The 26,468-nt window shown below is 42.7% G+C and overlaps 1 protein-coding gene across 1 annotated transcript in view; it reads left to right on the plus strand.

Annotated features, from left to right (window-relative positions):
• The first annotated feature begins 4,846 nt into the window (after positions 1–4,846).
• Positions 4,847–26,468, plus strand: part of LOC130179731 (plexin-A2-like) — a 74,451-nt gene continuing 52,829 nt past the window's right edge. Inside the window, exons 1-3 of the mRNA XM_056392731.1 lie at positions 4,847–5,185; positions 16,393–17,748; positions 20,365–20,547. Coding sequence (XP_056248706.1) covers positions 16,525–17,748; positions 20,365–20,547 — 1,407 coding nt within the window. The 5' untranslated portion in view covers positions 4,847–5,185; positions 16,393–16,524. The remainder of the gene's footprint in view (positions 5,186–16,392; positions 17,749–20,364; positions 20,548–26,468) is intronic.

Here is a 26,468-nt window from a genome sequence, read left to right on the forward strand (position 1 = left end):
GTAACACCATAGTCATCAGATGAGAGAAACATGTTGGAAGCTCAGGGTGCATCTGCTCCAATGAAACATTGTCATCTTCCTAAACTGCTACAACATGATCATCTGACCCAGTGACCCCCCACCACCACCACGTAGCTGCTCAGCTGATCATCTGTTTTCAGCTCTGTGAGTTTTAAAGCATCTTGTGGCTTCCTTGAAATGTAAAACGGGTCAAACAGAGATTTTAAACATAATTTAATTTCCTCCGTCCCTCCTCACTGTTGCAACGCCTGTCAGGCTTTCCATTCTCACACTGTATAGTTTATAGTAATAACAGGGGTTTACCACTTGAAATGATGATATATTTTTAAAACAATGGGTCCTTTAATTCAGAGAATGAAGCTCCTCACTTCTAGTCTGTGACTGTCAAAATAATAACTTGTCTCTGGCTGCTTTTATCAGCTTTAAAAATGCAGTCTCTGAGAATCTTGTAAAAGAGGGTTTAAATATGCACTTGATGGATTTATGTGGTATTGTAGTAAAAGACTGAGGCTAAAGCAGCACGTCTCAGGTAAAAAGTCATCATCTTCACAAGATCCATGTTGCGATAAATAAATGAGAGAAACACCATTCTTTGTGTATTGCAGTGTAGAGGTAGTTAGTCTTAGTTATAACTCTTATAACCCTGTTTGAATGCTCAGCTTGACAACTCCTTCATATTTTCAAATATGTTTCCACTTTTAATGTTACAAGAGAAAAGGTTTTCAGGAGGAGGGCTAATTGTCTGTCAAATGTAACGCGAACGTTGGATGGATTTGCGCTAGTGTAAATTTCCCCAAAGAGGCAGACATCCTAATGTCATGTTTTTTTTTTTTAACATAACCTGTAACCCAACCAACTAATGTAGATAGTACATAATGTGCTTCTTGGGCTTGGAAGTAACTAAGTAAGTTAGATGTAAGTAATTGGTTACTTATGTTAGAGCAGATAAACCCTGGGTAATCCATTCCTTACAATTTTGCTCATGTTCTTGGTTTTGTAAAGGCTAAAAAAAAGAAATCACCATTCAAATCTTGACAAGCCTGTCGTACCTACGTACGAGAGCTAAGTTACAATTGGAAAATCACTGTTCGCAGGAAGAGTTTAATGTAACTACAGTTAATTGCTCGGGGTTCAGATTTTGCTCCCTTTACACTGTAAAGCTGTAAATAACAGCCATGTAAAGCTCACAGTACATTGTTTCTGTTGAAACTCTGTCATAGAAGTGTTATATAGAGGTGTGAGGGTTTGAGGCTGTACCTCTGGGGCCTTTAGCAGCTATCACAGTCTCTCTCAAGTTGTGGGTGAGCTCTAGATTTTGACCGCTGTTCTTGCTGTTTGTCTGTGCTTCCCTTGTTGCATCACACAAAACAGCAGGTTATGTTGCTGATACATCAGCATTTCAGGTACCAACTATATGATCTTTCTGCTTTTAGTTGAAAACATGGAGTATAGAACTAGTGACAGTATAAATTAAACTGAATGTTAACTGGTATTCAACCTAATGCTTAAAGAAGTTGTGTAGGGTTTAGGGGGGGACTGTTCTGCCTCAAGCCCATTTGTTCCTACTGAAGACGAAAACAGGTCACAAATACATAGTTTCATTTTATAAAAAGATCAAATCATTTCCTAGACCAGCTGGACACTGTAGTTCTTAGCAGACGTTACTCAAAGTAGAGTAAATAGTGCTTTTGATGGGGACTATTTTCAGCTGTGGATTAGTACACACTTTGTGCTCTAGTGAGTATTTATGACAGCAGGACGGTGTGAGTGGGACTGACTCAGAATAAACTACAGTACCTGTGTTTATGGTAATGAAGGAACATGTCACGCAGTGCGATGCTGTGGCTTGATGTGTTTATTAAAGGTTTTTAGACAACCAAAGCTCTATTGCGCAGAGGAAATGATATATCAGACTTTAGCTACATAGACAATACTAATGAGCAGGATACATTCATTGTTGGTTTTGGTCTTTTTGTGGGATTTTCTGACAATAAGAAAAATACAGAATATTGACAGACTGATGTGCGTGTATGAATGTTGGGGTAAAGTTAAACTCCATAATCAAAGACACCACAGTTGGCGTAAAAGGTAGGTGAAAGCATTACATTTTACGTCACTGGCATGTCCAGATTTTCTAAGCTTCCCTGAGGATTTGAAACAGTCACACAAACACATTATTCACCACTACACAAGCCATCAGTCTAACCTGAAAATGCACCGGGGTTTGCTTTTCTTTTGATGGGAAACATGTCTGAAAATGTTTATATGGACAACACAACAGAAACGATTTATTTCTACAGAGAGGTGTAAGCAGGTACAAGTGACAAGGGGATAGATAGATAATTATTTTGCAGCACAAGACTCCTTTTGATGAATGTCTCATTATAATCTGGAGATGATGGATGTGAGTCGGATAAAGCCTGATGCGTATATGTGGCTGTTTAGGGAAAATGAGAGATATGAGCGCGTCTCGGCCCTATTCTTTGCACAGTGAGGTGTAACGGTTCAGAGTGAAAGGTTTTAATGGCTTTCAGTTGTTATTATTCTGTATATTATGACAGCTTGATTGGGCCTGCGGTCTTCTTTCATCGCTGTTCCATTTGCATGCGCCTCCCTTTCCCTCCTTCTACAGCTTTGTGTTGTTATGGTAATTTTCATGAAGTAGATTGCATCTAGCTGGCTGTTCCACTTGGGCCCTGTCTGTGAGAGAAGCCCGGAGCAACAGCATAATAATCATAATGAACACATCAGAACAATGCCAGAGCAAAACACCACGCACACCAGATACACTATAGGGCCGTTTCAATGACCACCGTGGTTACCTAAGTAACTAATTACAAACGCTGATGAAGCTGTAGATCTCCGCTTTCCCTAAGGTGCTGGATTTTCATCAGTTTTGTTCTTGACTTGTTTCACTCATACCTGTTGGTGTGCAAAGACTCTGCATCTTTACTGTGTGTGCCAGCTTACTGTTAGGGTTACACTGAGGGTCAGGTTCAGTGCAGAGCGGAAGCAGAGCTAATGATTGAAGCATCTCAACCAATTTCAACCATTCAGGCGCCCTCTGCCTCCCTGGTGTGACATTAAGGCACAATGGGATAAGGGTGTAACTTTAGTGCAATCAGTTCAAGTGATTTTTGTAGTGTAAGCAATATTTTAATTGTAATTTTATGATCCATATTTCTGTCTACTTTGTGCATAGAAAATCTAACAGATGTCTGTCTGTCAGGGAGCTTTCTTCTTGTTCTTGAGGGGAGTTTTTTATCCAAACCGAGAGTAAACAAACTAAAAATTGAAGTGGAGGTATTCTAATAAAATACAAATGAATCAACAAAAACCAAATCACATCCTCACACTTCTCTAAAAGCCTTTTCGAAAACATGTCAGGAAAAAAGTTGTCTTCACTCTGAGCTTTTCTAGTTTTTACTTTCCCTCTCACCTGAATCTGCACTTTCCCTCCAGCCCTGTGTGGAACTGCATACCTATTTCCAGCACTGTTAATGCGCATGTACACTGCCTCAAGTGTATGTTTACATATTTGTATTTGTTTGTGTCTGCAGGCTGTGGGTGTGTGTGTGTGTGTGTGTGTGTGTGTACGTGTTTGCGATATAGTATATGAGTTTGTTTGTGCGTATGTGTGTTACAGGGGTTCATGACCACGACACCTGACGCGGTGCCAGTGAGGAGTAGCTGCCATCTGGTCAGCCCTGAGGGAGACTGCCGGCCACCCAGAGCCACTCGGCCCAAACAGGTAGCTCTCTCTGACATCTCCAACCCACCAAACGGCAGATAATGAGGGGCAGACATCTGGCCACTGGACCCCGCGTGCCCCCACCCCCCCAAACATCAGGAAGACTTTGAAAAGTGCCGACTGAGCTTTTGGCGGGAAGTTGCATCCAGACACACTGCTGGCTGCCGTGAAACAATCCATGAATCATACAAGCAACCGTCCCTGTCACATGTGTAGTGAACGTACGTTAACGTGATGTAGGAAGCAAACATGACTCAAATGCTGAGGCTCTGTCTGCACAACAGAGTAACCTCTGCGTTACAAAGGTGTGCGGTTACATTTTTCCGCCTATAGATGGCAGTATTTCAAAGGAAACTTCTGAACGCTGCTGTGTGCATTTATCTGGACCTCTGAATGAAAAATAATAATAACGTGAGTTCAATGTCAGACGTGTGAATGGTTTTATTACCTACTTTATGAAGTGTCAAACAGACTTGACTAATCAGCTGTACTGTCATTTCCTTTCACCTTCTTCCAAACCTCACCTCAGAAGATGTGTGGATACATATTTCAAAATACACAACAGACCAAAAATACATCACATCTGTAGCTGCACGTGGGAGGCAAACACATTACAACACACGAAGACAGCAATCAATTTGATAAATAGGCCTGTTTTAGACACTGACGTTATCTCCATCCTGTGTGCTGCTGATAACACAGGCAGGCTAGATCCAATTTTTATATGTATTTTGAACTCTATGCTATTTCTGTTCAATCTGTGTTACATACATTGATTATCTCTCAATATTATAATAATATTCATCTGCCTTAACGTATAAATCCAAGAGCACTTTGAAGGGAGCAGTTCATATCTAAAAGCCATAAAAATGTATTGCATTGCGCTCAAGTTGTGCCAAAGGATGACGCGACGGAGGTTGGGTCTAAAAGCGCACACTGTACGTGAGGTGCAAGTGAACTGATGGGTGACTTCATGTAGCACTGGCATCCACAGCAAGAGAGAGAGAGAGAGAGAGAGAGAGAGAGAGAGAGAGAGAGAGAGAGAGAGAGAGAGAGAGAGAGAGAGAGAGAGAGAGAGAGAGAGAGAGAGAGAGAGAGAGAGAGAGAGAGAGAGAGAGAGGTTATGTGGCAGCCTGTTACAGAAAATGATCAATCCCTGAACGAAGCGGGAGGGTCACTTGATACCGTCTCCTTCTCAGCGGCTGACGGGGAGATGCTCACTGCTGTCCAGATGACTTTACAGGCAGCGCTTAGAATAAATTAACCGGCAGTTTATCTCGCTTTATCTGGCGTCCACACACATACAAATTCACTGACTGACTGATTGATGCGGGACGTTTCCAAGCCTCCAAAAAACCCCAGCGAAATAACCGGATCTGCGCTACTCATGAATGAGTCTCTTCTTATTTCAAGGTGAGTAGTCTATCCTTTACTGTTGTAGCTGAGCAGCAGGCTGTAGTGCAGCCCAGCGGTGTGCGGAGGGCTAAAGTTGGGTAGACTTTACGCGCCTCGGACGCAGTGATAGACGTTCAGTGACACTGTGCACTCCGAAACGAGATGTGATACAAAATGTTGCATGAGCAAATTATCAAATTATGGCTGTACTGGCCACCTGTAACAACCAGCAGATGTGGGCTGATGCTCTGAAAACAGAGCGACTGTAAATGCCTCAGCTTCAGTACCAGATTCATAGACAGGCAGAGGAGGCAGAGCAGCACTGTGCAGCTTTGCTTCAAATCACTTCGTTATTAGTGGGTTAAAATTTCACTCTACTCAGACAAAACCTGCTGCAGCTGCCTTGCTTGCGCAGATTTTTTTCCAGAACTCTTTACACATGTGGTTTATTCTGTGTGGCAGCCATCACTGGTCATCAGGAGAATACCAGAGTGAAGTGTTTAGCGTGCAGATAGTCAGTCCTCTGCTGCTGCCCTGTCTCCTGCAGCCGGAGCTCGTGCAGCCTTGGCAGCCCGGGCAGAGCAGAAGCCACTGGGACCCTGATAAGGCTGGGCAGGGGCTGAGATAGAGCCCGAGCCTGAAAGAGCTAAAGCGCACGCAGTTGTGGCAGTGCCAGCCTCAACAATGCTGTTGACCAAGTGCATCTTTGTTGGAGCCCTGCTCTGTTTGTGTGGTAGTAGAGAGGGGGCAATGAGGGGCGGTGGAGGGCTGGCTGTTGGATTCACGGCTCTTTGACTCTCCCCCCTCATGCAAACCAGATGAACCCCTCTTCTCTCTGTATGCTCTTTCTGGTTTGGCTTATCTGGCTGGCCAGTTGGACTAGCTTTTATTCTCCTGGCCCCTCCAGAGTGGGTAAAGCCTCTCACAGAACGAGAGAGAGAGAGGAAGAGAGAGAGGGAGAGTGGCTTCTCTCTTGGCATGTTCATGCCAGTCATGCGCTCCGGCACTTTATCAGTTGCCTGCTAATTTTAGAATTTAAATGAATCTCCATATTAGTTCTGTCTCTCCCTTTTGCAGCATTTGACAGCAATAAATGAAACTGGGGTTTGGGCTGTGATGATTTCTGTTCATCTAAGGAGTCTTAGTAATGTAGTCAAGGGTTAACCACTCAAAACTCAAAAGAAGACCAATTTTTAAAGGGTCACTTTATCTAAAATAAAAAAAAGACATATGTTCCAGCTAATCCTTGTGGTTTCTTGCCACACAGATAAGTTTGGATTTACAAGTCAAGGCTTTAAGTTATCTGTCTCTGATATTTGTGCTACCACATCAGAATATTTCTGAATGACAATTTTCACTTAAATGACATTTGAAAACCTCAAAATCTGTTGATGGTTCTTCCACAAAAATGTCCTGCTTATTCAGGATAATCCGCAGATCCAGCTGTGATCCATTTTCACTTGAACTACTTTAAAAGAAATGAGTTTCATGTAATCCAGGTTCTGTGGATCATCCATTGTAACCTGGACATATTTACTGGTTAGAAATGTTATTAAATGCTATTTTTCAACGCTTTGAAGGGCACAAAGAAATGTCCGTTCAGTGTTTCAGAGGCAGACATCTAAAGACCTTGGTAGTAGTTTAATACACACTACAAGGGTTGAGAGAGAAAATGCTTTTTATGATTTGGCTGAACTCATCCTTTAATGTGACACATCCACACAGTTAGTAAACTCATATGCAGTAGATTAGATAAAAAGAGAACATGAAGCATATTAATCTTAAAAATGGGCTTCTGTTGGATTGCTCATTGATTTTGTATTTGCTGAGCGTTATATTTTTGCAATGATAGTTTTGAATTGCAAGTCAAACTGCATTTATTTTGACCCTGAAGGCAACACCAGACCAGTGTAGGTGAAGTAATTTAGAACATCTGTCTCTGTCATTTCCACCCCCCTTTCACGCCAGGAGTTAGGTGTTATCTGAGACTTCTACAGAGATTGATGAACTATACTGTATGTTTGAGAAAATATAAAAAAAAAAGGGAAGACAAAAGAATCAGGAACACAGCACTACACTGTGAAAAACAGCTTTTGATTTAAATTTAAATGACCACCAGTTTAATCCATGACATTGATTCTGGAGTCATTCGAATATAAGGGTGCGCGATGTGGGTCAGGGGCAAAGGCGGTGCACAGTCGCTACAATAGTACATCAGGCGAATTAGTGTATGTAACACAATTACACGGTGTGTGAGTGCACAGCAGCTCACTGCTACTACCCATAGCTGGAGACCCCCCATCTCCAGCCCCCACCCCCTCCCCCAGCCACTACCCCGGTTGCCCACGGAGACACTGATTAAACACGACTGTTCAGATGCTACAGCCCGAGGAAGAAGAAGAAGAAGGAGAGCCCCCAGTGTGTGTGTGTGTGTGTGTGTGTGTGTGTGTGTGTGTGTGTGTGTGTTGTGTGTGTGTGTGTTTGTCAGTGTTTGCATGTGTGTCCATGTATTGTATGTGTTCATACACATGTGCTTGTTATACTGCATGTGTGTGCATTTACTAGTGTGTCTTTGCATATGAGTGTATACATAAGAGAGCAGAGAGGAAGCGACAAAAAGAGAAGAGAGACACAAACAGTGATATTAAACCAACAGTGACTGGGGAGACAACAGAACACAGCAGATCATCAAGTACTGCTGATATGCTGTTGTCCTCACTCCTTTCTCCCCTTCATCCCCCTTTCAATCTTCACGCTTCTGTTTGTTTCAGTGTCTGATCCAGGCCTGGAGGGAGGTGCATGCACAGGTAGATGAAGGTGGAGAATAAGGATGGTGCAGAGGTAGAGCAGAGAGTAAGAGGTGGAAATAGATACTGTAGGTAGCCGGAGTGAGGAAGACTAATAAAGACAGAAAGAGAGAGACAGAGGAAGAGAGAGAGAGAGAGAGAGAGACGGAGTGAGGGAGAGGAGAGAGAGGTGGTGACAAACAGTGGCGGAGAGAAGTGAGAGGGAGGAGAGGTACAAGTGGAAAGCGTGCAGCTCACCTGCCAGATGGCAGCTTTGGCAGTGCTCAGCAGGCAGTGATGGCGGTCTTGCAATATGGCGCATCGCCTCCAGATTGTCACACCGTTGTTGATACAAACAGTGAAATAACTTTGCTGATGTGTGTGTTTTGCCTGATTTTCTTTGGCACTGGTGTAAGCAGACGGCATATGGTCACAAAGAAAAGCTGACAAAGTTGAAGGATGTCACGTCTACTTTTTTCTTGGAAACGTACTGACACATTCTTTTTTAACTTTGAATTGAAGAATTTATCATCTCTTTTTTCTCAAAGAGACACTCCACATGAAGATCCGTTTACTCGTCATGAGCAGCACAACTTACGCAAACAGTCGAAGAGAAAAGTCTTCTGTCGCTCTGGATGAAGCTTTTTAAGAAAGATGCTATCAAGTTGTACATGGGAAGTGTAGGATTTAGTGTTTTTGGAGCTATGAACAACAAAAGTCAAGATATCTGAATCTCTTTTGCACTGAATTGGACCTTTTTACAATAAAGCTGTGTAGCTTCTGCTTTAACTAGCCCCTCATATCAGGTTTGGATGGTATTGTGCTTTAAAAAAATTATGAGAAGAATATCATGAGAAAGAAAAAAATAATCTTGGAACATTCTGATTAACTCATTAATTAAAATGTGACAATTTACAATAATGTGGTAGAGCCATGGCAAATCTGTGTCACTTTACTTAAATTCTTCGATTTCCTTCCATTTCTAATTTCTAATCTATACATTCACCATCTACACAGTCGCCTGCAGCTTCTAAGTTTCAAAGAACATGCCGCGAAGTTTGGAGTTTACACCCATGAAAACCGTTACCTCTTCCTAAATCGCTGCATCTGCATGTTTGCAATTACTGGAATTTAACAATTTTTAAAAAATGTAGGTTTTACGAAAGTCCAATTTTATAGATAACAAAAATCTGTATAATTTATAATTTGACTTGGCTTGACTTTAGACCCTTATGATTTGGTACGACAGCAAACACCTGCTGAATGAGCTGCTGGGGCTGGTCTTACAAAAAAAGTAAGTCAGTAAGTCATTTCGTTCCTCCATAAATGCCCAGTGTGGTTGCTCCGTAGGAACATCTGCAAAATGGTCCCCATCAGGTTATCTACCACATGTCCCAGAAGCCCAGAGCACCTGGACTATATCTGAGACTGCTGTAGTGTTCAGCCCTTGGCAGCCACAAACCAGGTGGGACTGGACTTACTTAATAGAATTGGAGAATTCAATTTTAATTTGAGGATCAAATCCTATGAAGAGGGACAGGTTGTAGCGAAGGGAAATCTTCTCTGCTGTGTATTCACTGTAGTTGCTCTAGTGTTTTCGCAGTATGTGTCACCCCTGAAGGAGCTTCTGTAAAAAAAGATTTAAGGAACCTGTGCCCCATTTGTCTTCCAGTGGATTTCTATTTGAGGAAATTCACCCGTGTTTGCAGTCCTGGTAGACCTCTGGCCCACTAGGGTACTGTTCTTTTAACCAGGCTATTTCTATTTCTGAACATTGCTGAAATTTCTGTGCATTTTCATAATAAATCACAGTCAGAGACGGGATAAAGTTTCAGAGTAGGTTAGAATTAGGGACAAACGGAGCTGACCATGGAGGCAGACTGAGATAATCTGGGCAGATGCTTGTATTTGTACAGCTTTTGGGTGAGTGGCCACCAAAGGCCTTATCTGCACTGCGGATTAAATGTTAAATGGGTTTTGGAGCAGCAGATACTTAGAGAGAAAGTTTTTGAATAGTACAACATGGACCACCTCTCCTCCTCTTTCCTGTTTCTCTTTCCCTCGCTCATTGTCAATCGCTGTCTCCTTTTGCTCACAGTGATTTGTCAGCAGTGGAGGTAGCAGCTGTTCCTTTTGCACTGTAATTTCTTTGATCGTAATTATTCGTGCCAGCTACCTCCAACCTTGGCATCCTCCGCCCCATGAAGCCATATGGGCGAAGAGGGAGAAAACTGAGAAAACATACAGGATTCTTTGGAATAAGTTCTTTGATTTCCGTGTGCAGTGGTGTGGGATATATGGACATATGTGCCTCACAGCTTCACATGGATGTTCTGCATCACTGTGTTTGATTACTTTTCTCATTCATACACTTGCTGAGGTCTAGTCTCTGCAGCAAGTGCAATGTATTTTCCCTGTCAGGTCTCCATGATTTATGCATGCAAAAGCAATATAGCCCAGCACATCTGTAACCGGATCAGTGTGAGCGGAAATATAGCTTTGTTCTACATTAAGAGCAATGTCAAGACTGAAACTCAAAAGATGGCAGCAGACAATAAAATTCTAGCCATACAGGCTGAGTAGTAGGTTTTTAGTTGCTGAGCCAAATAAAAATGGCTAAAAGAGTGCTCTTATAGTGCACAAACACAACCGGAGAGGTATTCTGTCCTTGTCTCAGAGCAGAAGACTACAGCTCACATTTCACTACCCTCATTCTCTATTCTCTTCAGCTGCACTTTCCACAGATCACTCTGAGCCCTGGCCAGACTCCTGTGTTTACTCCTTGTTCTCCTTCTTGCACTTAAGTGATGTTAAGGATGAGGGGGTGCCGGGCAGCTGCTGCAGCACGGCTCACATGCACATGCTGTGTGGCTCCAAAGAAAACGGAGCTCGCTGTCTTCTTCTGCGGTCGCTGAATTATAGAAGACCCTCTATTGCACTCGAGCTGCATGGGTTTTCATCACAGCGCTGGGGGTCACTTTGACTTTCCCCTCCATGCTCATCATATATGCAACGCGAGGGCTTCGGCAGTTGAGAGGAGCTTGCTTGAGGTCACCATTAACCAGGGAAGAACGACAATGAGATTTATGGAAGAGGAGACAGAGCTGTGAAGAGGGATGGGAGGAGAAAGGCATGCATGGTTAAATCTGTCTGTGGCAGCATTGCCCTTCATGTGGTCCCTGCTCTTAACAGCAATTTCAGATATAGTACTGTATCTGCATGTATAATGCATATGCCCTGAGATAATGGCATGCATTGCAGAGGAGGCTGCTGACTGTGTTGTGGCGATGTGTTGGAATTGGTCCCCTATGTCACATTTGCCTCTGCCCAGGTCCCTCACAGTATCCTGCAGTTATTAGGAGCAGAGCGTGTTGCGATGACATAGTGCTGTTTTACTGTTCCCCGCAGACAACCTCAGCTACTCTACCATCAAGATTAGTGGCCGGCTAGAGAGTCCTAAAGCCTGCAATATCTGCGCTGACCAATAAACTGAACAACAAGAATGAAAAAAGGACAATCATGGTTCATTTTTGTTCATATAACACCGAGCCGGGACACACACAGACCGTGCCAGAGGAACTGCCAACAAAACTGAAATGAATTTACAGCAATTCAGATGATTTCCAGAGAATACTCACATCACAAAAAGCTAGTGTCATTAATCTAAATACAGGTTGTAAGATTTTCTTTTCCCTGTCTGAGGGAAATGTCTGGAGGATGCACCGCTGTTTGAATTTACAATGTAGAACATAATGATGGAAATTAACCACAGGTCAACTGTCACAAAATTTCACTGCGTGGCTTCAAAGCGAAGATATCCTGTGGGTATCTGCCGTGTGAGCATCCATGCTACACATTATGCCCTCTGAGGCCCGCGTCTGTGTTTCTGTGAAGAGGCCTTACGAGGCGGAGCCCATCGCCCAGGGCTGCCCCCCTCCGCAACGCAGCCACAGATAAAACACGGTGGACTGATCACAAAACACTGCTTTTTCTAATAAACCCTACCGGTCCCTTGTGATTCAATATGACATTCATTTAAAAGTCATCGTTAATAAAGACGGCATTTTCATGTCCTAATTCCCCGACTCATCACTGTAGGTACCCGCGACAGCCCCTGGCTCTGGCTTGCTGGCTCCCTCCTCCCTCCTGTCTCTGCCACGTTTGACCTACTTCTGTCTCCACAACATTGTAAACAGATCTACTAATTGCCTTCATTTATTCATTTGGAAGTCACGTTCTGTTGCGGCTGGCGCCCTCCCAGCTCATTCATGTGTAATGTGTAAAATGCCGGCCCCCACCCCCAATGACTCGTCCATGTGGATTCACAGAAAACCCCAGACAAAAGTATCCCATCAGGCCATGTGAGATTACATCCTGTAGGTGCAAACATTGTACAGTTCAGAAACAAGAAGTGCTGCAGCCAAAAACTCTTTCAGCCAATCTGAAATCACCCCCAAGAAGGAACTTTATAAAACTTAGACTATAAACTTCCATCACCCATTTTCGAAAAGCCCACTGACACAAAAAACACATCTCTGCCCAGCCAGCTTGTGATCATGAGCACAGAAGCTCTTATGACTAGTGTAGTTGAGACACTTTTCCGCCCCCATGGTCTTATACTGTTATTGCTTTTGTGCAGCCTTATAAATCTAGGCCACAAAAAACAACAGCAACGAAAAAAAAAAAATGTTTTTATCACCTCTGATGCGAGCGACAATGACTCCCATTGTTGACTAAGTGTGAGAACAGAGATGCTTCTTCTGACCTTTGGAAAGATCATGGCACAGTCTGCCAACAGTGCTCCCGATCTCACACAAATCTATAATCCAAAAGGTAAACAAGATGAACTTTAACACCATGCTGCTTGTGCTAAATCTGTCTGTTTTATAAGGGAAAAGATCATGTTGGATCATCTTTGTGCTGGTGTTTGAAAAATATACTAAGAATGCAGATAGTTCTGGCGTAAAGACGTCATCTGCTGTGTTTTGAACCTTTTAGGTCTCCGCCCACAAAAGTGCAACCATCACTACAACAGAAAATGTGCAAATCAACACAAAATTTAAGTAATGAGGTTTCTAAATACCACCAGTGATATTATTAAGAACAGCTCATTTGAATTTTCTAGAATTTGTAAATTTACCACGAGAAAAATGTTTGCTGAGGTGCCTGTTAGTCACTGACGGAGCATAGCTTCACACTTTCAGCTTTGATTGAGTCGTGAAAATGAGGCACATGGACAGCCTCACAAAGAAATATCCCCTATGAACATTTTAGTTCATTTCTGAAGGCAGATGGGTCAAACAAACAAGAGATTTGAAAAAAGCTAACCATCCCTTCTGTCCCATGAATCATGCCTAACCGGGCGCTACAGAAGCTACGACAGCATTTCACCCCGTTAACAGCTGAACCCAAAGGATGGATTCGGTTCCACTGATCCACTGATCCAGGTCAAAGGGTCGCGTCTGTGGAGCACAAGAGGCTGGCTTCTCCCTCGTCGGCGTTGTGATTGTGATTGGTGTCCCCAGAGGCCTGAGCAAACCATGTTCCTGTGTGTGAGTGTGAATGAGTCACGTCTCGGCTGGAGCGTGTCTGAGTGGCGAGGCGGAGAATTCAGCAGGGAGGACTGCGCGGGGCGAAGAGCTGTCTCTATAATCCAGGGTAAACACTGAGCAGCATGACTGCACGCCTTAGACGTGACCAAAGCCGGCAGAACAGAAATGAATGAAACGACGAGGCTGCTGCTTGCCTGCATGCTTGCCCAAGTCCGTTTGCCACGAGCACTTCCTATTTTCTCTTGTTGTTTTTTTTTCTCCCGTCTTTTGTAATTCCTCTGGGGGTTTGACTGGAGATTCTCAACACTGAATTAACCTCTGGGTGGCACTGCTGGTGTCTGTTGTTTAAGGTCATGACTGACTCAAGCCCGTCTTCCCAAATATCATTTGTTCTGCTATTTGCTGTCGGAAACTCAAGAGAGCCATCTTATTTATTATTTCCAGTTGGGAAGAGGACAGCGCTTGAGGTTCTGACAAGATTACAATGCAAATCACACCAGAGGTCTTCACCTGGAAACTTGCGGTGTCATTTAAACAAGAAAAATTCAAAAGTAATGAGATTCTGTTGGATGCCATGAAGTAGAGACAGCCCCAGTTGATTTGTTTGAGACAAAATCACTTTTCTGGCTGTTGTTGTGGCAGCACAAAGGAATGAGTCAGATTTCTGTGTTCCAACAGGCCCACTTTCAAACAGCTCTTCACTGAATTACATCCCATTCCAGCATCCCCTTTCACACGAAAGCTGCCTTCATTAACAGGCAGAAGAAAGACTTAGAAAAAGAGTACAGACACTACACACTCCCAGTGACTACCGGTTTGGGCTATTTGTTTAATGAAAACAAGCATGAGTTTATATTTTACTCCACCCAGAAGCCATCAAAGTATGGAAATGTCAATGCTTCCTGTGAAAACTTTTCAAAATGCCTGAATACCCTTTTCATTGGGTTTTCACATTAAAAGTGCAGATGGATGAGTTTTGTGGTAACATCAACACAGAAACTGGTTCAAGGACTCATCAGCTTGCAAAGCAGCTGATTTGAGGGATTTTCAGAGGGAATTTGCTGGACACAATTTTGCCCAAAATAAAGAATCTGTAAATATTAGAGCCAACATGTCCTGCCAAATCTCTCGCTTTCTGAAAACTAATAAAAGCAAACACAGTTTTTTTGTGTCCGCTACGGAAAAAAATGGTCAAGAAAATAAAAGAAAAAGAAGAATCTTCCTTCATCCAACATTTAAAGCAGAGATAGCTGAAGCAGTGAAAGGCAAACCGTGACTAAGGTTGATTCATATAGGTCTGTGGAGATGTTGTGTATGAAGAATGGAACAAAGAAAAGCAAACGTTGAACTTCAGATTTAAATGCAGCCATAGAGTGTGTGAAAGATATTACTCTTCGGTGGCCAATTACTGGCAGAGTTGCTCACACTGAGCCTGCCAAATTGAGCAGAGTAGGTCGAGACACTCGAGTGACTTCTCCCCCCGGTGTGAGTGTGGTGGGGACAGATGGACAGGAGATGCTGGAGTGGAGCTGGAGTCGGCCCAGCCAGCACAGTGTCAGTCCATCCGTTCCATCCCTGGCTCCGGCTCAACTCAGCCGGACATCCTGTTAGTCAGCCAATGGAGAGCACCCACCGCATCATGACCCCCGCATTAGGATCTGACATGGCTGTCTTCATTTAACCTTTACTTATACCAGGAAATCTCGCTGAGAAAACACCCTGTTTACGTTAGCTCCAGCCAAAAAGGCTTTTGAGCTAAAGCTGTCTAGCATTTGGCAGGATATCTATAAAAGACATTCACTGAGGGGGGTAAACTGATTTTTTTTTAAAAAGGTATTTTTATAAGAGTGTGAAGGGGCTGTTGGCGTTGTGATGGAGAGGACAAAGGGGGCGATAGAAACAATGTTTGGGAACTAGATTGGAGAAGCTTCTAGTGGATGATATAGGTGTCTTAATTTATGGCCTGTCCTCCTATGCAGACAGTTTTATTACTCCATTAATGGACTTCGATGAAGTAAGAGCGTATGTGAACCCACTTTATCTACGATGCCTTCTGCCTTCTGTCTTTTTATTTTGAGATAAAAACGTGTTTTTTGTTCCAAATGAGCTCATTTTGTTTCATCTACATTAAAAGCACCTTGCATCAGAGTAAGACTTACATCTCACGAACAGTTATGACAAGGGAAACAAAAAGTCTGAATACATGACACGTCCTTTGCCATGTGTGTAACTCATCCATCCCTCAGTCCATCATCTGTCTGAGAGACATTGTTTGTCCCCTGGAAATATCTCCATAAAATGCGCTAATGAAATTAAAAAGGGAAGAGTGAGGGTTGACGCTGCCTGGCTCTGAATCTCTAATGACTCCCTCCATCCCTGGAAAAAGCCTGATTAATTTAGGAATGTCGGCTGCAGTGGAGAGTGATTAATTCCTCTTGGATTCAACCATTTAAACGAAAAAGGCAGAAGGGAGAAAGGAAAACAGGCAGCCCAAAAATATGGACGCATAATTAATACATTTGGATCATTTAATTAGCCACCCAAACAGAGGGAAGGCACAGCTACAGTGTGTCACTGCTTTGTTCAAGTAATAGGCCGCAGTTAGTTCTCTCTTACAGAAAGGCGAATATAATGAGCTCCCCTGCTGATAGGGGGAATATTGGACCATCTATTGGGTTGGTAAATATGGGGAGACAGTTTGAAGAAATGATTACTTGTTTCTTTGATGTCTTATGTGTCTGACTAAGCAGAGATAGAGGAGAAACAAGCACAGACAATATATTTCAAGGTTTTTAGATGAAGTGTCTAATCATACCCTGAAAGCATTATTTCACTCTTGAAAGAATCAAGGATCTTTAAAACAAATGTCTCTCTTTTTCTCTTTCAGAATGATGTGAAGATCACTTACGAAGGACAAGACTGCACTTCAGCTCATCTTTTACAGTGCAATCCCGCTCTGTGCTGATACACACACCCAGTCGTTTTGTCTGAGCTGTGTATTTTTTGGAGCCCTGTGGGAATGGGAACGTGCTTAGATAAAGGATGGACTAACTGCGGCCTCACTAAAGGTCACGGCCCCCTAAAGGTCATGTCATGGCCCCTGGCACTGTGGCTATTGACTCTAATCTCTGTGAATCAAAAGACAACTGTGGGACAGACTGTGAGCACCTTCCAATCAGAGAGGAGGGAGTGGTCGCTGAACCACCTGACTGTGCATCAGTCCACTGGGGCTCTGTACGTCGGAGCTGTCAACCGAATCTACAAGTTGTCGGCTAATCTCACCCTCCTGGTGTCCCATGACACAGGGCCAGAGTATGACAACAAAGCGTGTTATCCTCCGCTGATTGTCCAGCCCTGCTCCGAGCCTTTGGCCTCTACTGACAACGTTAACAAACTGTTGCTCATCGACTACTCTCACAACCGGCTGCTGGCCTGCGGCAGCCTCTACCAGGGCGTCTGTAAGCTGATGAGGCTGGATGACTTGTTCATCCTGGTTGAGCCCACACATAAGAAAGAACACTACCTATCCAGTGACAACCAGACAGGGACAATGTATGGGGTTGTTGTGCCTTCGCAGGGTCAGGATGCCACTCTGTACATCGGCACAGCTGTTGGAGGCAAGCAGGACTACTTCCCAACTATCTCCAGCCGCAAGCTGCCTCGTGACCCAGAATCCTCCGCCATGTTGGACTATGAGCTTCACACTGACTTTGTTTCATCACTCATCAAAATCCCCTCAGACACACTGGCTCTTGTCCCGCACTTTGACATCTACTATATCTATGGTTTCGCTAGCGGCAGCTTTGTCTATTTCATGACCGTCCAGCCGGAGACTCCAGAGAACGGGATGCCTGCAGGCGGCTCCCCTGGCGACCTGTTCTACACCTCTCGCATCATCCGCCTGTGCAAAGGTGACACGAAGTTCCACTCCTATGTGTCACTTCCTGTAGGGTGTGTACACAGAGGCGAGGAGTACCGTCTGCTGCAGGCGGCTTACCTGGCCAAGGCCGGCAGGGTTCTGGCAAAGTCGCTCAACATCAGTGCTCAGGAGGACGTGCTCTTTGCTGTGTTCTCCAAGGGGCAGAAGCAGTACCACGACCCTCCGGATCACTCCGTTCTCTGTGTCTTCACCATCCAAGACATCAACACGCGCATCAAGGAGCGGCTGCAGTCCTGCTACCAGGGAGAGGGAAACTTGGAGCTGCACTGGCTGCTGGGAAAGGATGTCCAGTGCACCAAGGCGGTAGGTAAACTGTAGACAGAGAAACGCAGACAGTGAACGATGCTCCCATCATCATCTTGTGGACCCTCTGGTTTAGCCTCACAAAATTTTAGGCGTTTGCAAACACAGGTTTAGATATAAAACCCACATGGTGTTCAGCTGCTCTGATACAGATTTACTAAAAGTTGGCTCTTCATGTATTTGCAACTGTGATTGCAGCCTAAATAGCTGATAGGCCGGCAGCCAACGCTGTGCTGAAGAAACCATTCAGGTTTTCAGGATCCCACGAGAGCAGAAGAGCTGGAGGAGATTAATTCCACAATGCTAATCAGACAAGTTTTGTATGGAGCTTTGGTTTCATTCAGGGGTTTGGGCACTGACTCCCGCCTTCTTCTCCTCCCCTTTCTCTCTCTCCCTCCCCCTCATATCTCCATCCTTTTGCTCTAGTCGCTGTCAGCAGTATTTGAACCCTCTGAGACCTGTTCTTGATCTTGAGAAAAGGGCTTTCTTGTAAATGTCCAAGTCTGTGCCTTTGTGAAAGCTGTAATTCTGTATAATGAGTGGCTTTCACGGAAACTAGTTGAAAGCAAACGATGAAAACAATGACATTCATCACAACCATCGCTCTGGTGGTTCTCAACATGTACTTTCATTCCACGATGCCATCAAACAAACAAGATGTAATGTTATTCATAAGAGCAGCTGAGGGAGGACAGAGATACATAATAATTCAATAATTAACTCTCACTCTACAGTTAACCAAAGAGCTTTATATCTAGTGCGACTGTAAATTAAATGCCATGGTTCACTTTTGTTAAGATGTCTTTAGATACCGTGTTTCTTGGGTTATATGAACGTGTGTCTGTGTGAACGATCAACAGCCTAACGTTTTTAGAGATGCATCGATACGGTTTTTTGAGGCCAAGACTAATATCAGAAATTTTCCTACCTGTGCAAAGATGTTACACGTGTCTGATAATTGCTTGAAAACACCAAGGTGGTTTTATTCTGTTGCTTTACTGATGCGTAAAAAGTTACAAAAATGCCACCTACTGGGTTAATGACAAAAGAGTTTACAGTCATACAGCTGTACTCAGGCACATGGGTGCTTTGAGCTAAATACTAAAGTTAGCATGCTGACATGCTGATGTTTAGCAGGTATCATCTGGGAACCATGAATATCATCCAGTAGTTGTTGAAACATTTCACTAAAAACCAAAAATGTAAAACTAATACCTGTAGAATATTTTTGGGTAAATCTCTCTAGTAGATGTTGAGAAATCTCACTGGATAAGTGAAAGTTTCGACCTGCGGGAGGCGCTAAGTGAAAAGTCAGTGAATCACCAAAGTCATTGTGATTCATCCTCTTGACACCATGAATATCTGCATACAATTTCATGATGATGAATCTGAATGCTATGGAGACATTTCACAAAAAAGCTAAAATGTCAACCTGATGCTCACACAAGAGCAAAAGTCAGGGCATCACCAAAGTCATAAGGATTAATCTACTGGAGATAATGAATGTCTGCACTAAATTACATGGCAGGTGGTGGACCAACTGGCTGACAAAGCAACACTTGAATAGAGCAAGTTTAATATAGAAATATTTCACCAACGATATGTAGATAAATCCTCTATAGTTTCTGAAGCTCCTTCCCAGGGGTTATTATACATGACATTAAAAATTCAGCAGCAGAATTCTAGATGTGCAATTTTTCGGGGGAGTCAAATGTTTAAACATATGTGCACAATATTAAGGTTCAAGAGAAAAACAGTTCAACGAATACCTAGACAGACAGAAATGGCTCATTTGTCTTTTTCCTTTACAAGACTGGATGTCAGGAGTAAGAAGAGAAAAAGTGGACAGTGGTGATGTGAAGTTTGTTTACGCTGAGTTCACTTCACTGATCACATTCAGTAAAGCTCAGGAACATCACTTGATAAAAGGAAAAGCACAGTAAGGCCTAATACGGGCATGAGAAGTAGGGATGTGAAATGAGAAATTAGCTGCCCTAAAAAGGTAGATTTATATACTGAGTGACAGGCAATTAGCGAAGGTTTGAGGTGCATTTTAGTAGATGTAACAGGACTGCTTAGCATGCAGCTCTCTTTGATGCTTAATCAAAACCTGACATCTCTTGTGCTGTGTGTTTGTATGATGTCAGATCAAGCGATCTAAAAATCACAGAAACAGGCGCAAAACACACAGCGTTTCTCGTGTTTGCCATCAGCAATTAGTCTGCTCCGCAAATTCGCCCGCTCCGAGGCTTGTTGATAAACGCAGCAGCCCAAACCCTTTTGAAGTATCCATTTTTAACCCTGAAAATTGTGCAGTTAATGCATGTTAGGCTTACCAGAAGTCAGTTTGAGTTCTCTTCTTCTATTTGCAAGTGTCTACATTGATCTCAGTCATTTTTCTGGCTCCCACTTATGCTCTTCCCTCTCTCTCGTTACCTCCATCTTCCCTCCTTATATCTGTCATCCTCACTCCTCCTTCCTTTCACTCTCTCACCTTTTCTACCAATCATACTTTCACCTCTTTTGCTGATTTCTCCCTCACATTTTCTCAAAAAAAAACACCCCTCTCTATCCCCAAACCCCACTCCCATCTCTCCGCTCCCTCTCCCCATGCAGCCTGTTCCCATCGATGATCACTTCTGCGGCCTGGATATAAACCAACCCCTGGGGGGTTCTCAGCTGGTGTCGGGTCGGACAGTGTTCACTGAGAGCAGGGACAGGTTGACCTCTGTTACCTCCTACGTCTACAACGGGCACAGTGTGGTCTTCCTGGGCACCAGAAGTGGACGGTTGAAGAAGGTGAGAACAGTACACTGACAGTCACAGGCAAGCATGTTTTTTAAAACTGAGATCAGACACTCAGAGATCGCCTGGTTGTTTTCAGGGAATTGCTAACTCTGAAGAGATGTAACCAGGCTCTCGAGAACAAATGGTATTACTTCCCTACTCTAAATGTAACGACAATTTCTTGAACCTGCTGTTGGTGACCCATTGGCATCTCTACCTCATCAGATGGTCTCCCTGTTTTAGGTTTTGGATGCCAATGCAACATGTAGCCTGGCCCCAGACTTCAGAATCACCGCCCACATCTCAGATTTGCGCAGTGATTCAGACAAGTCTGATATTGTGCCCATTGACAGCTATTTGTGCTGCTCGGTGAAACAATTAACTAATCACAGCTTACTAAGAGGGATCAGAACGGGAACATCACCTTCCTAGAATATACTAGCAGAAAAATGACATAATGACATGCACAGAAATAACAACTCTCAACTGACATATATTGAGTGAAAAATGTTAAATGCGCCTCACAATTGTTACTGCAGCTTTTGTGTTAACTAAAAATGATGCCCGTGGACAGATACGTATCTTGCTACTGATTTATAAGAGCAAAACAAATCAAAATAAGCCCCTTCCCATTAACACAATGTCAGGCTGAATTAATTAAATAAAACAAAATAATAATTTAGCTTGATTACCCGACTACACAATATGACAAGTATAATGTGTTGTGGATCGATTCTGAGGGAATGAAGGCAAAACCTGATATTCAACATTATGGGAGTACAGGAGCAGTTTAGTATTGCACTTCCATAAAGTCTGGAGACGAGAAACAGGCTGCGAAAGGAATAGTCAAAATCAATGCTGCAGAGAATGAAATATTCGAAATTTTAGTTCCTTGTATGTGGAGTCAGGCTCCAAAAAATACTAAAACCTACATTTCCCTTAATGCAACTTGAAGCATCTTTTTTTGTCAGATCATCCCCATCTGGTAAATATCTATGTCTTTCAAAATCCACATCCACAGTGTGTAACTTTCATTTCCTTTAAAAATCTGAAGGGATGAAATCTGTGAGATGATCAGACGGATATTTCACAACTGTTTTTACAAGCTGTGTATTTCTCCCTATAATAAACTCAACTTCAAGTGTAAAATTGGTGGGATACCCCTTTAATCACTTCATCACTTCAAAGGTTTCTGCCACCAAACTACATGTAGTATGATTCGTCAGATGTCCATGAGAAATACACCACTGAGATACATCATCCACAGCTGTTTTTGTGTCTCACCACCACGGCACATTTATGTAATTATGATCTTTTATCCATTAACTCTAATTAACGCAATAATCTGCTCAATTAATGACCTAATTACCATAACTGGTAATGTATGATATATCGTGATGATTATGTCGAGACACTGTACAGCTGAACAAAGGTGTAGTAATCATGCGGCACGGTGCTCTTAGACGAGAACAAATTGATGTAAATCTCCATCCATGACTACTTGAATCACAACTGAAGCACTTGCACGTTCTTTTCCTTTGTGTCAGTTGAAAGAAACATGACATTATTCAGCTGTAGTGCCTCTTGTTTAACAGCGTCCTGGTGGATTTTTGGTTTGAATGGCTTTTAGCATTACAAAGCACTTAAAGGGCCACTTCACTGACTCTGAACATTACGTCTGTGTACTTGACAAGACTTTTTACATGTTTATCATTCGACTTGTGAGTGTTGAGTGTGAGTCTCTGTATGTTGCATAAATCCTTTACGTGATGAGGCACAAGGAAATGTAATTTACTTGTCTAACAAGTCTATTTTGTTTTTTCCTTGTTTCAGAGCCTAACATTAGTTTTCCTGTTCTCTTCAAGTTTTAAATTCTGCCTTACGTTTTGTGGGTTTCTTTTTCCTGGTTTCAAGGTTTCAAAATCAAACTTAAGATTTATTTTATTAATGGGATATGTCTGCAGATATTCAACACTTTTTATTGATAACAAATCCAATGAAAAGACTTAAACCAAACATGAATTTATTATGTTCTTGCTGCCTGTGTATCCAGTGCCTGATATAGCTTGTTCCTCTGTGCCACAGATGTCCATTGTTGTCCAAAATCTATTAAAAACGCATTAGTGAGACACACTGTTGCACATATGCATTCCTTCATTACAATGAACATGGGCACTGTAGTTTATTTTGAGTCAGTCCCACATCCACTGTTGTGCCGCCTTATAAACCCACTACCACATCAAAAGTGCAGCTGAAAAATAGTCCACAACAAGTGCACTTTTCACTCTCATGTTTGCTAAAAACTACAGTGCCCAGCTGTTTTAGGAGGTCACTTGATCTGTTTACAAATGAATCCATATGCGTGTGACCCCTTTTAAAGATTTCAGTCTTCAATAGGAACAAATGAGCTTACGGCTGAGAGCGACGGACAGGCTAGGGAATTCCAAAAGCATTAAGAGATTGACTAACACATTGTTGTTTTTGATCCTTTCATTGGATTTGTTGACAAGGAAAGGATAGAATATCACAAGCCTTGCCCATTAAAGTCGGACTTTAGTAGTCCTTGTTTCAAAGTCTTTAGGCATCCTTTTGTTCCAAGTTTAAATTTGCTTCTCGTGGTTTTAGTCTAACTTAATCTGGGTAGGAGATGGTTTAGAGCCTTTTTCAGCTGCTCAACCTGTGCTTATATCATCAAGTATAGGGATTAAGGATGAACTGACAGGGCATGGTGTGCTAGAAATGTACTAGTCTGTATGACGTGTTGCCCAACCAGCAAAAAGTGAAGGCATAAGTGTTTATAGCTGTTCCTTTCAGAGCAAACAGCCTGCTGTCATAAAGAGGCCAGTCGCAGTAAACGTTCAAATGGGGATAATTGTGGATTGTTGTTGCACTTGTTCAAAATCTGATGCAGAGTGGAAAAAGAAAGTTTGAGAAAGAAGTTACTGAACCCTGACTACTTCAGCGATGCAACTAATGATTACTTTCAGTATCAACTAATTTTGTTCATTATTTTCTCAATTAAAGGATTAATTGTTGTTGTCAGAAAATAGCGAAAAAATGCTGCAAAAATGCTTATTGTATCGTTTTGCAGTTCAAAACCCAGAGACATTCAGTTTAGTATTTATGCATGACAAAGACAAGCATCAAATCAGTTGATATTTTTGCCAACACTGAAACAATTAATTGATTATTAAAATAGTTGCTGATTAATCTTCTATCAAAGGACTAATCAGTGAATTGACTAATCATTTCAGCTCTAGACTACGTCTTTACCTCCAAGTGGGAGTGCCTGTCCGGGGTTTCAGACACTGTTCGAAAGTCTGACCGGCAATTCGTTTGAAGCATGCTGACCCTTATGCTATATCAAGATAGGTTTGAAACTCTCTGAACAGCAGTTTTAGCTTGATAAGGCAGGCAAGCAAAGCCAAGGAAGCAAACAAGAATATGCTGTTTGTTGTTGAGGCACAGCAAACAGGCATCTATAGGATCCTTTACACCAGAGCCACAGACTCAAGATGACCTCTTTCTCAGAGCTTCACGAAGGTAATGCAGCTCAAAAGCATACTGTAATGATACATTATAATCAAATTTCTATAAGGGCCATTCTTTGATCGATCTGGATTGACTCGGTAGCACTGTGGGCTCTGCACAGTCGTACAGCATGCAGCTGACTGAGGAAATGTGAGAAAGGACTGTTGTGACACAAAGCCTGCGGGCGTCAGTCTTATGAGGAGCATGCTGTCTGAGGCACACACACAAACACACACGCACACACACACGCGCGCACACACACACACACGCGCGCACGCACACACACACGCACACATGTCCAGACTGGGAACAGAGATAACATCACTGCAGCTTATTCATTGGATGAGCCATCGGGGAAAAAGACAAGATAGCCTGCCACAAAAAGAGAGAGAGAAAAAAAGAGAAACTGAAACAGCGTGAGACATAGACAGAAGAATGGCCAAGGGAAGAAACAGAGACACAACAGATATAAAGGTAGAAAGACAGAGAGATCATTTGAGAAGGAGAAAGACGGATGGATTCAGAAAGAAAGAAAAGAAGGAAAGAACACAGAGGGAAAATATTCTGCAGGTGTCCAGGAAATGAGAAGTAAGTTTGAGTGAAAAAAATCAATCATTACTGTGTTAACGACTGAGTGTCTGAGGGCCAGAGTTAGTGATTACACTGACAGAACATGCAGTCATGATTCAGACTCCCAGGAGCCTCAGAGGAGCACGGGGTCACCTCTCCAATTCTATTCCATCACCCCCAAATGGACAGGCTGAGTGGAAATGGGGCATGACAATAAATGCCATCAGCAGATCACTTTGCTGCAGGGCCACCGCAAAGGTCAAGCCTGAAACAGGAAGGGTGTAAACCAGGGTGAAAGGTCACAAGGATAACCAACAGTCTCACCATCCAGGTTCCATGCAGCATATGGACGTGTCCGTCAGCGTCTCTCGATTAGGCTACTCCTGTTCCAGATACAACAGGACATTTCTATCATCATCTGCTACAGTTCTGTTGCTTTTAGCTGGGTAATATGACCCTGTGCGTTACTCTTAATACAAGGGTTTATTACACTTTACATAATGTATGAGATTTAACAAGGTGAATCCAGGCAAAAGTGATTCAAATCTATTCCAGTCTCAAGGCAGGAGGGGCAGATAGAGCTGCACAGCTTCCATTTGTTAGCACAATGCTACAAGGTTAGCATTTCAGCCAGTACAACAAGGTTTTAACTCTCCATGCAGCAATAAAGTGCATTTAAGTTTGCTGGTTCTGCTCATGCGGTGCTCTGGCCAAGCTCAGCCTGAGATACACAACATACAGTTTTTTGTTTTTCACTCTCTTTTTTTTTTTACTTTTGGTCTATTCTCTACGAACACGGCACATGCTGCATGCAAATTTAAGCGCACATTTCAAGAAACATTCGAAGCTTACATGAAGGCAAATGCTCAGACAAGGGAGGTAGGGAGAGTGGAGTTGAATTTCATGAAATTATCTCAAGGACTGAATGTACTGAATCATTGCCTCTGATCAAATCAGTTTCTCTCAGCTATTACATACTACATTCCCTGTTAAAAGCTTTACTAAAAGACTGCCAACGACACAGAGACAATCATAATGCAATAACTCTGTAGCAGACAGGCAGCTGCTGGGCAATTATCCTCATAAAAAGTACTTATCTAGTTTTCTACCTATCTAGTTTTGTGCAGAGCTGAGAGAAATACAAAGAGACAGATGTTACCACTGAACTGCAGACTGTAACTGAACTGAGCAAAACTATTCAAATCAACAAGCAACATTCCTCATTTACTCCAATGAGAAGGATGTAAGGACGTGGGTGCTTGATTTTAAGCTGGATTTATACCAACACAAGTGGTACGGACGGTAAATGTTTACAATCTTTCATCCACTTTGTGCGTTCACCTTAGCTAATTAATGAATGGGATGCCACTGTGGTAGAGAGCGGCGATCACAGTAATCAGAAGGTGTGCAGTGGAAATGGTTTTGCTGGATGTCGCTGACAGAAAAGCAGAAGATTACTGAGTGTTCGCAGTAACAGAGGTAGGCTGGTTATATGCGACTGGTCAGTGTAAGGAACAATTAGACTAATTCTGTGCCTGCCAGAACGGCTGTGTGTGCAGCTCTATTACCATCATCCAGACTATAAAAGAATTACTTTTGTGCTTAGATTTGTATATTTTATGAATGATCAGTAAGCCTACTCCAAAAACTATACGACAACAAACACTTTTCCTCCTTTTATATTCTATTTCTCTTTCTGTAGGAGGGACAGCAGATTTTTGTCTCTAGGCTACTGAAACTAAGTATGCAGCAAACACACTGTAGAATGACATTATACCTTTGCTTACCCTGTGGCAGCCTCAAACACATAACAGGTGCTGAGTGGAATTGAT

This window comes from Seriola aureovittata, chromosome 2 (assembly GCF_021018895.1).
Source record: "Seriola aureovittata isolate HTS-2021-v1 ecotype China chromosome 2, ASM2101889v1, whole genome shotgun sequence".
NCBI lineage: Eukaryota > Metazoa > Chordata > Actinopteri > Carangiformes > Carangidae > Seriola > Seriola aureovittata.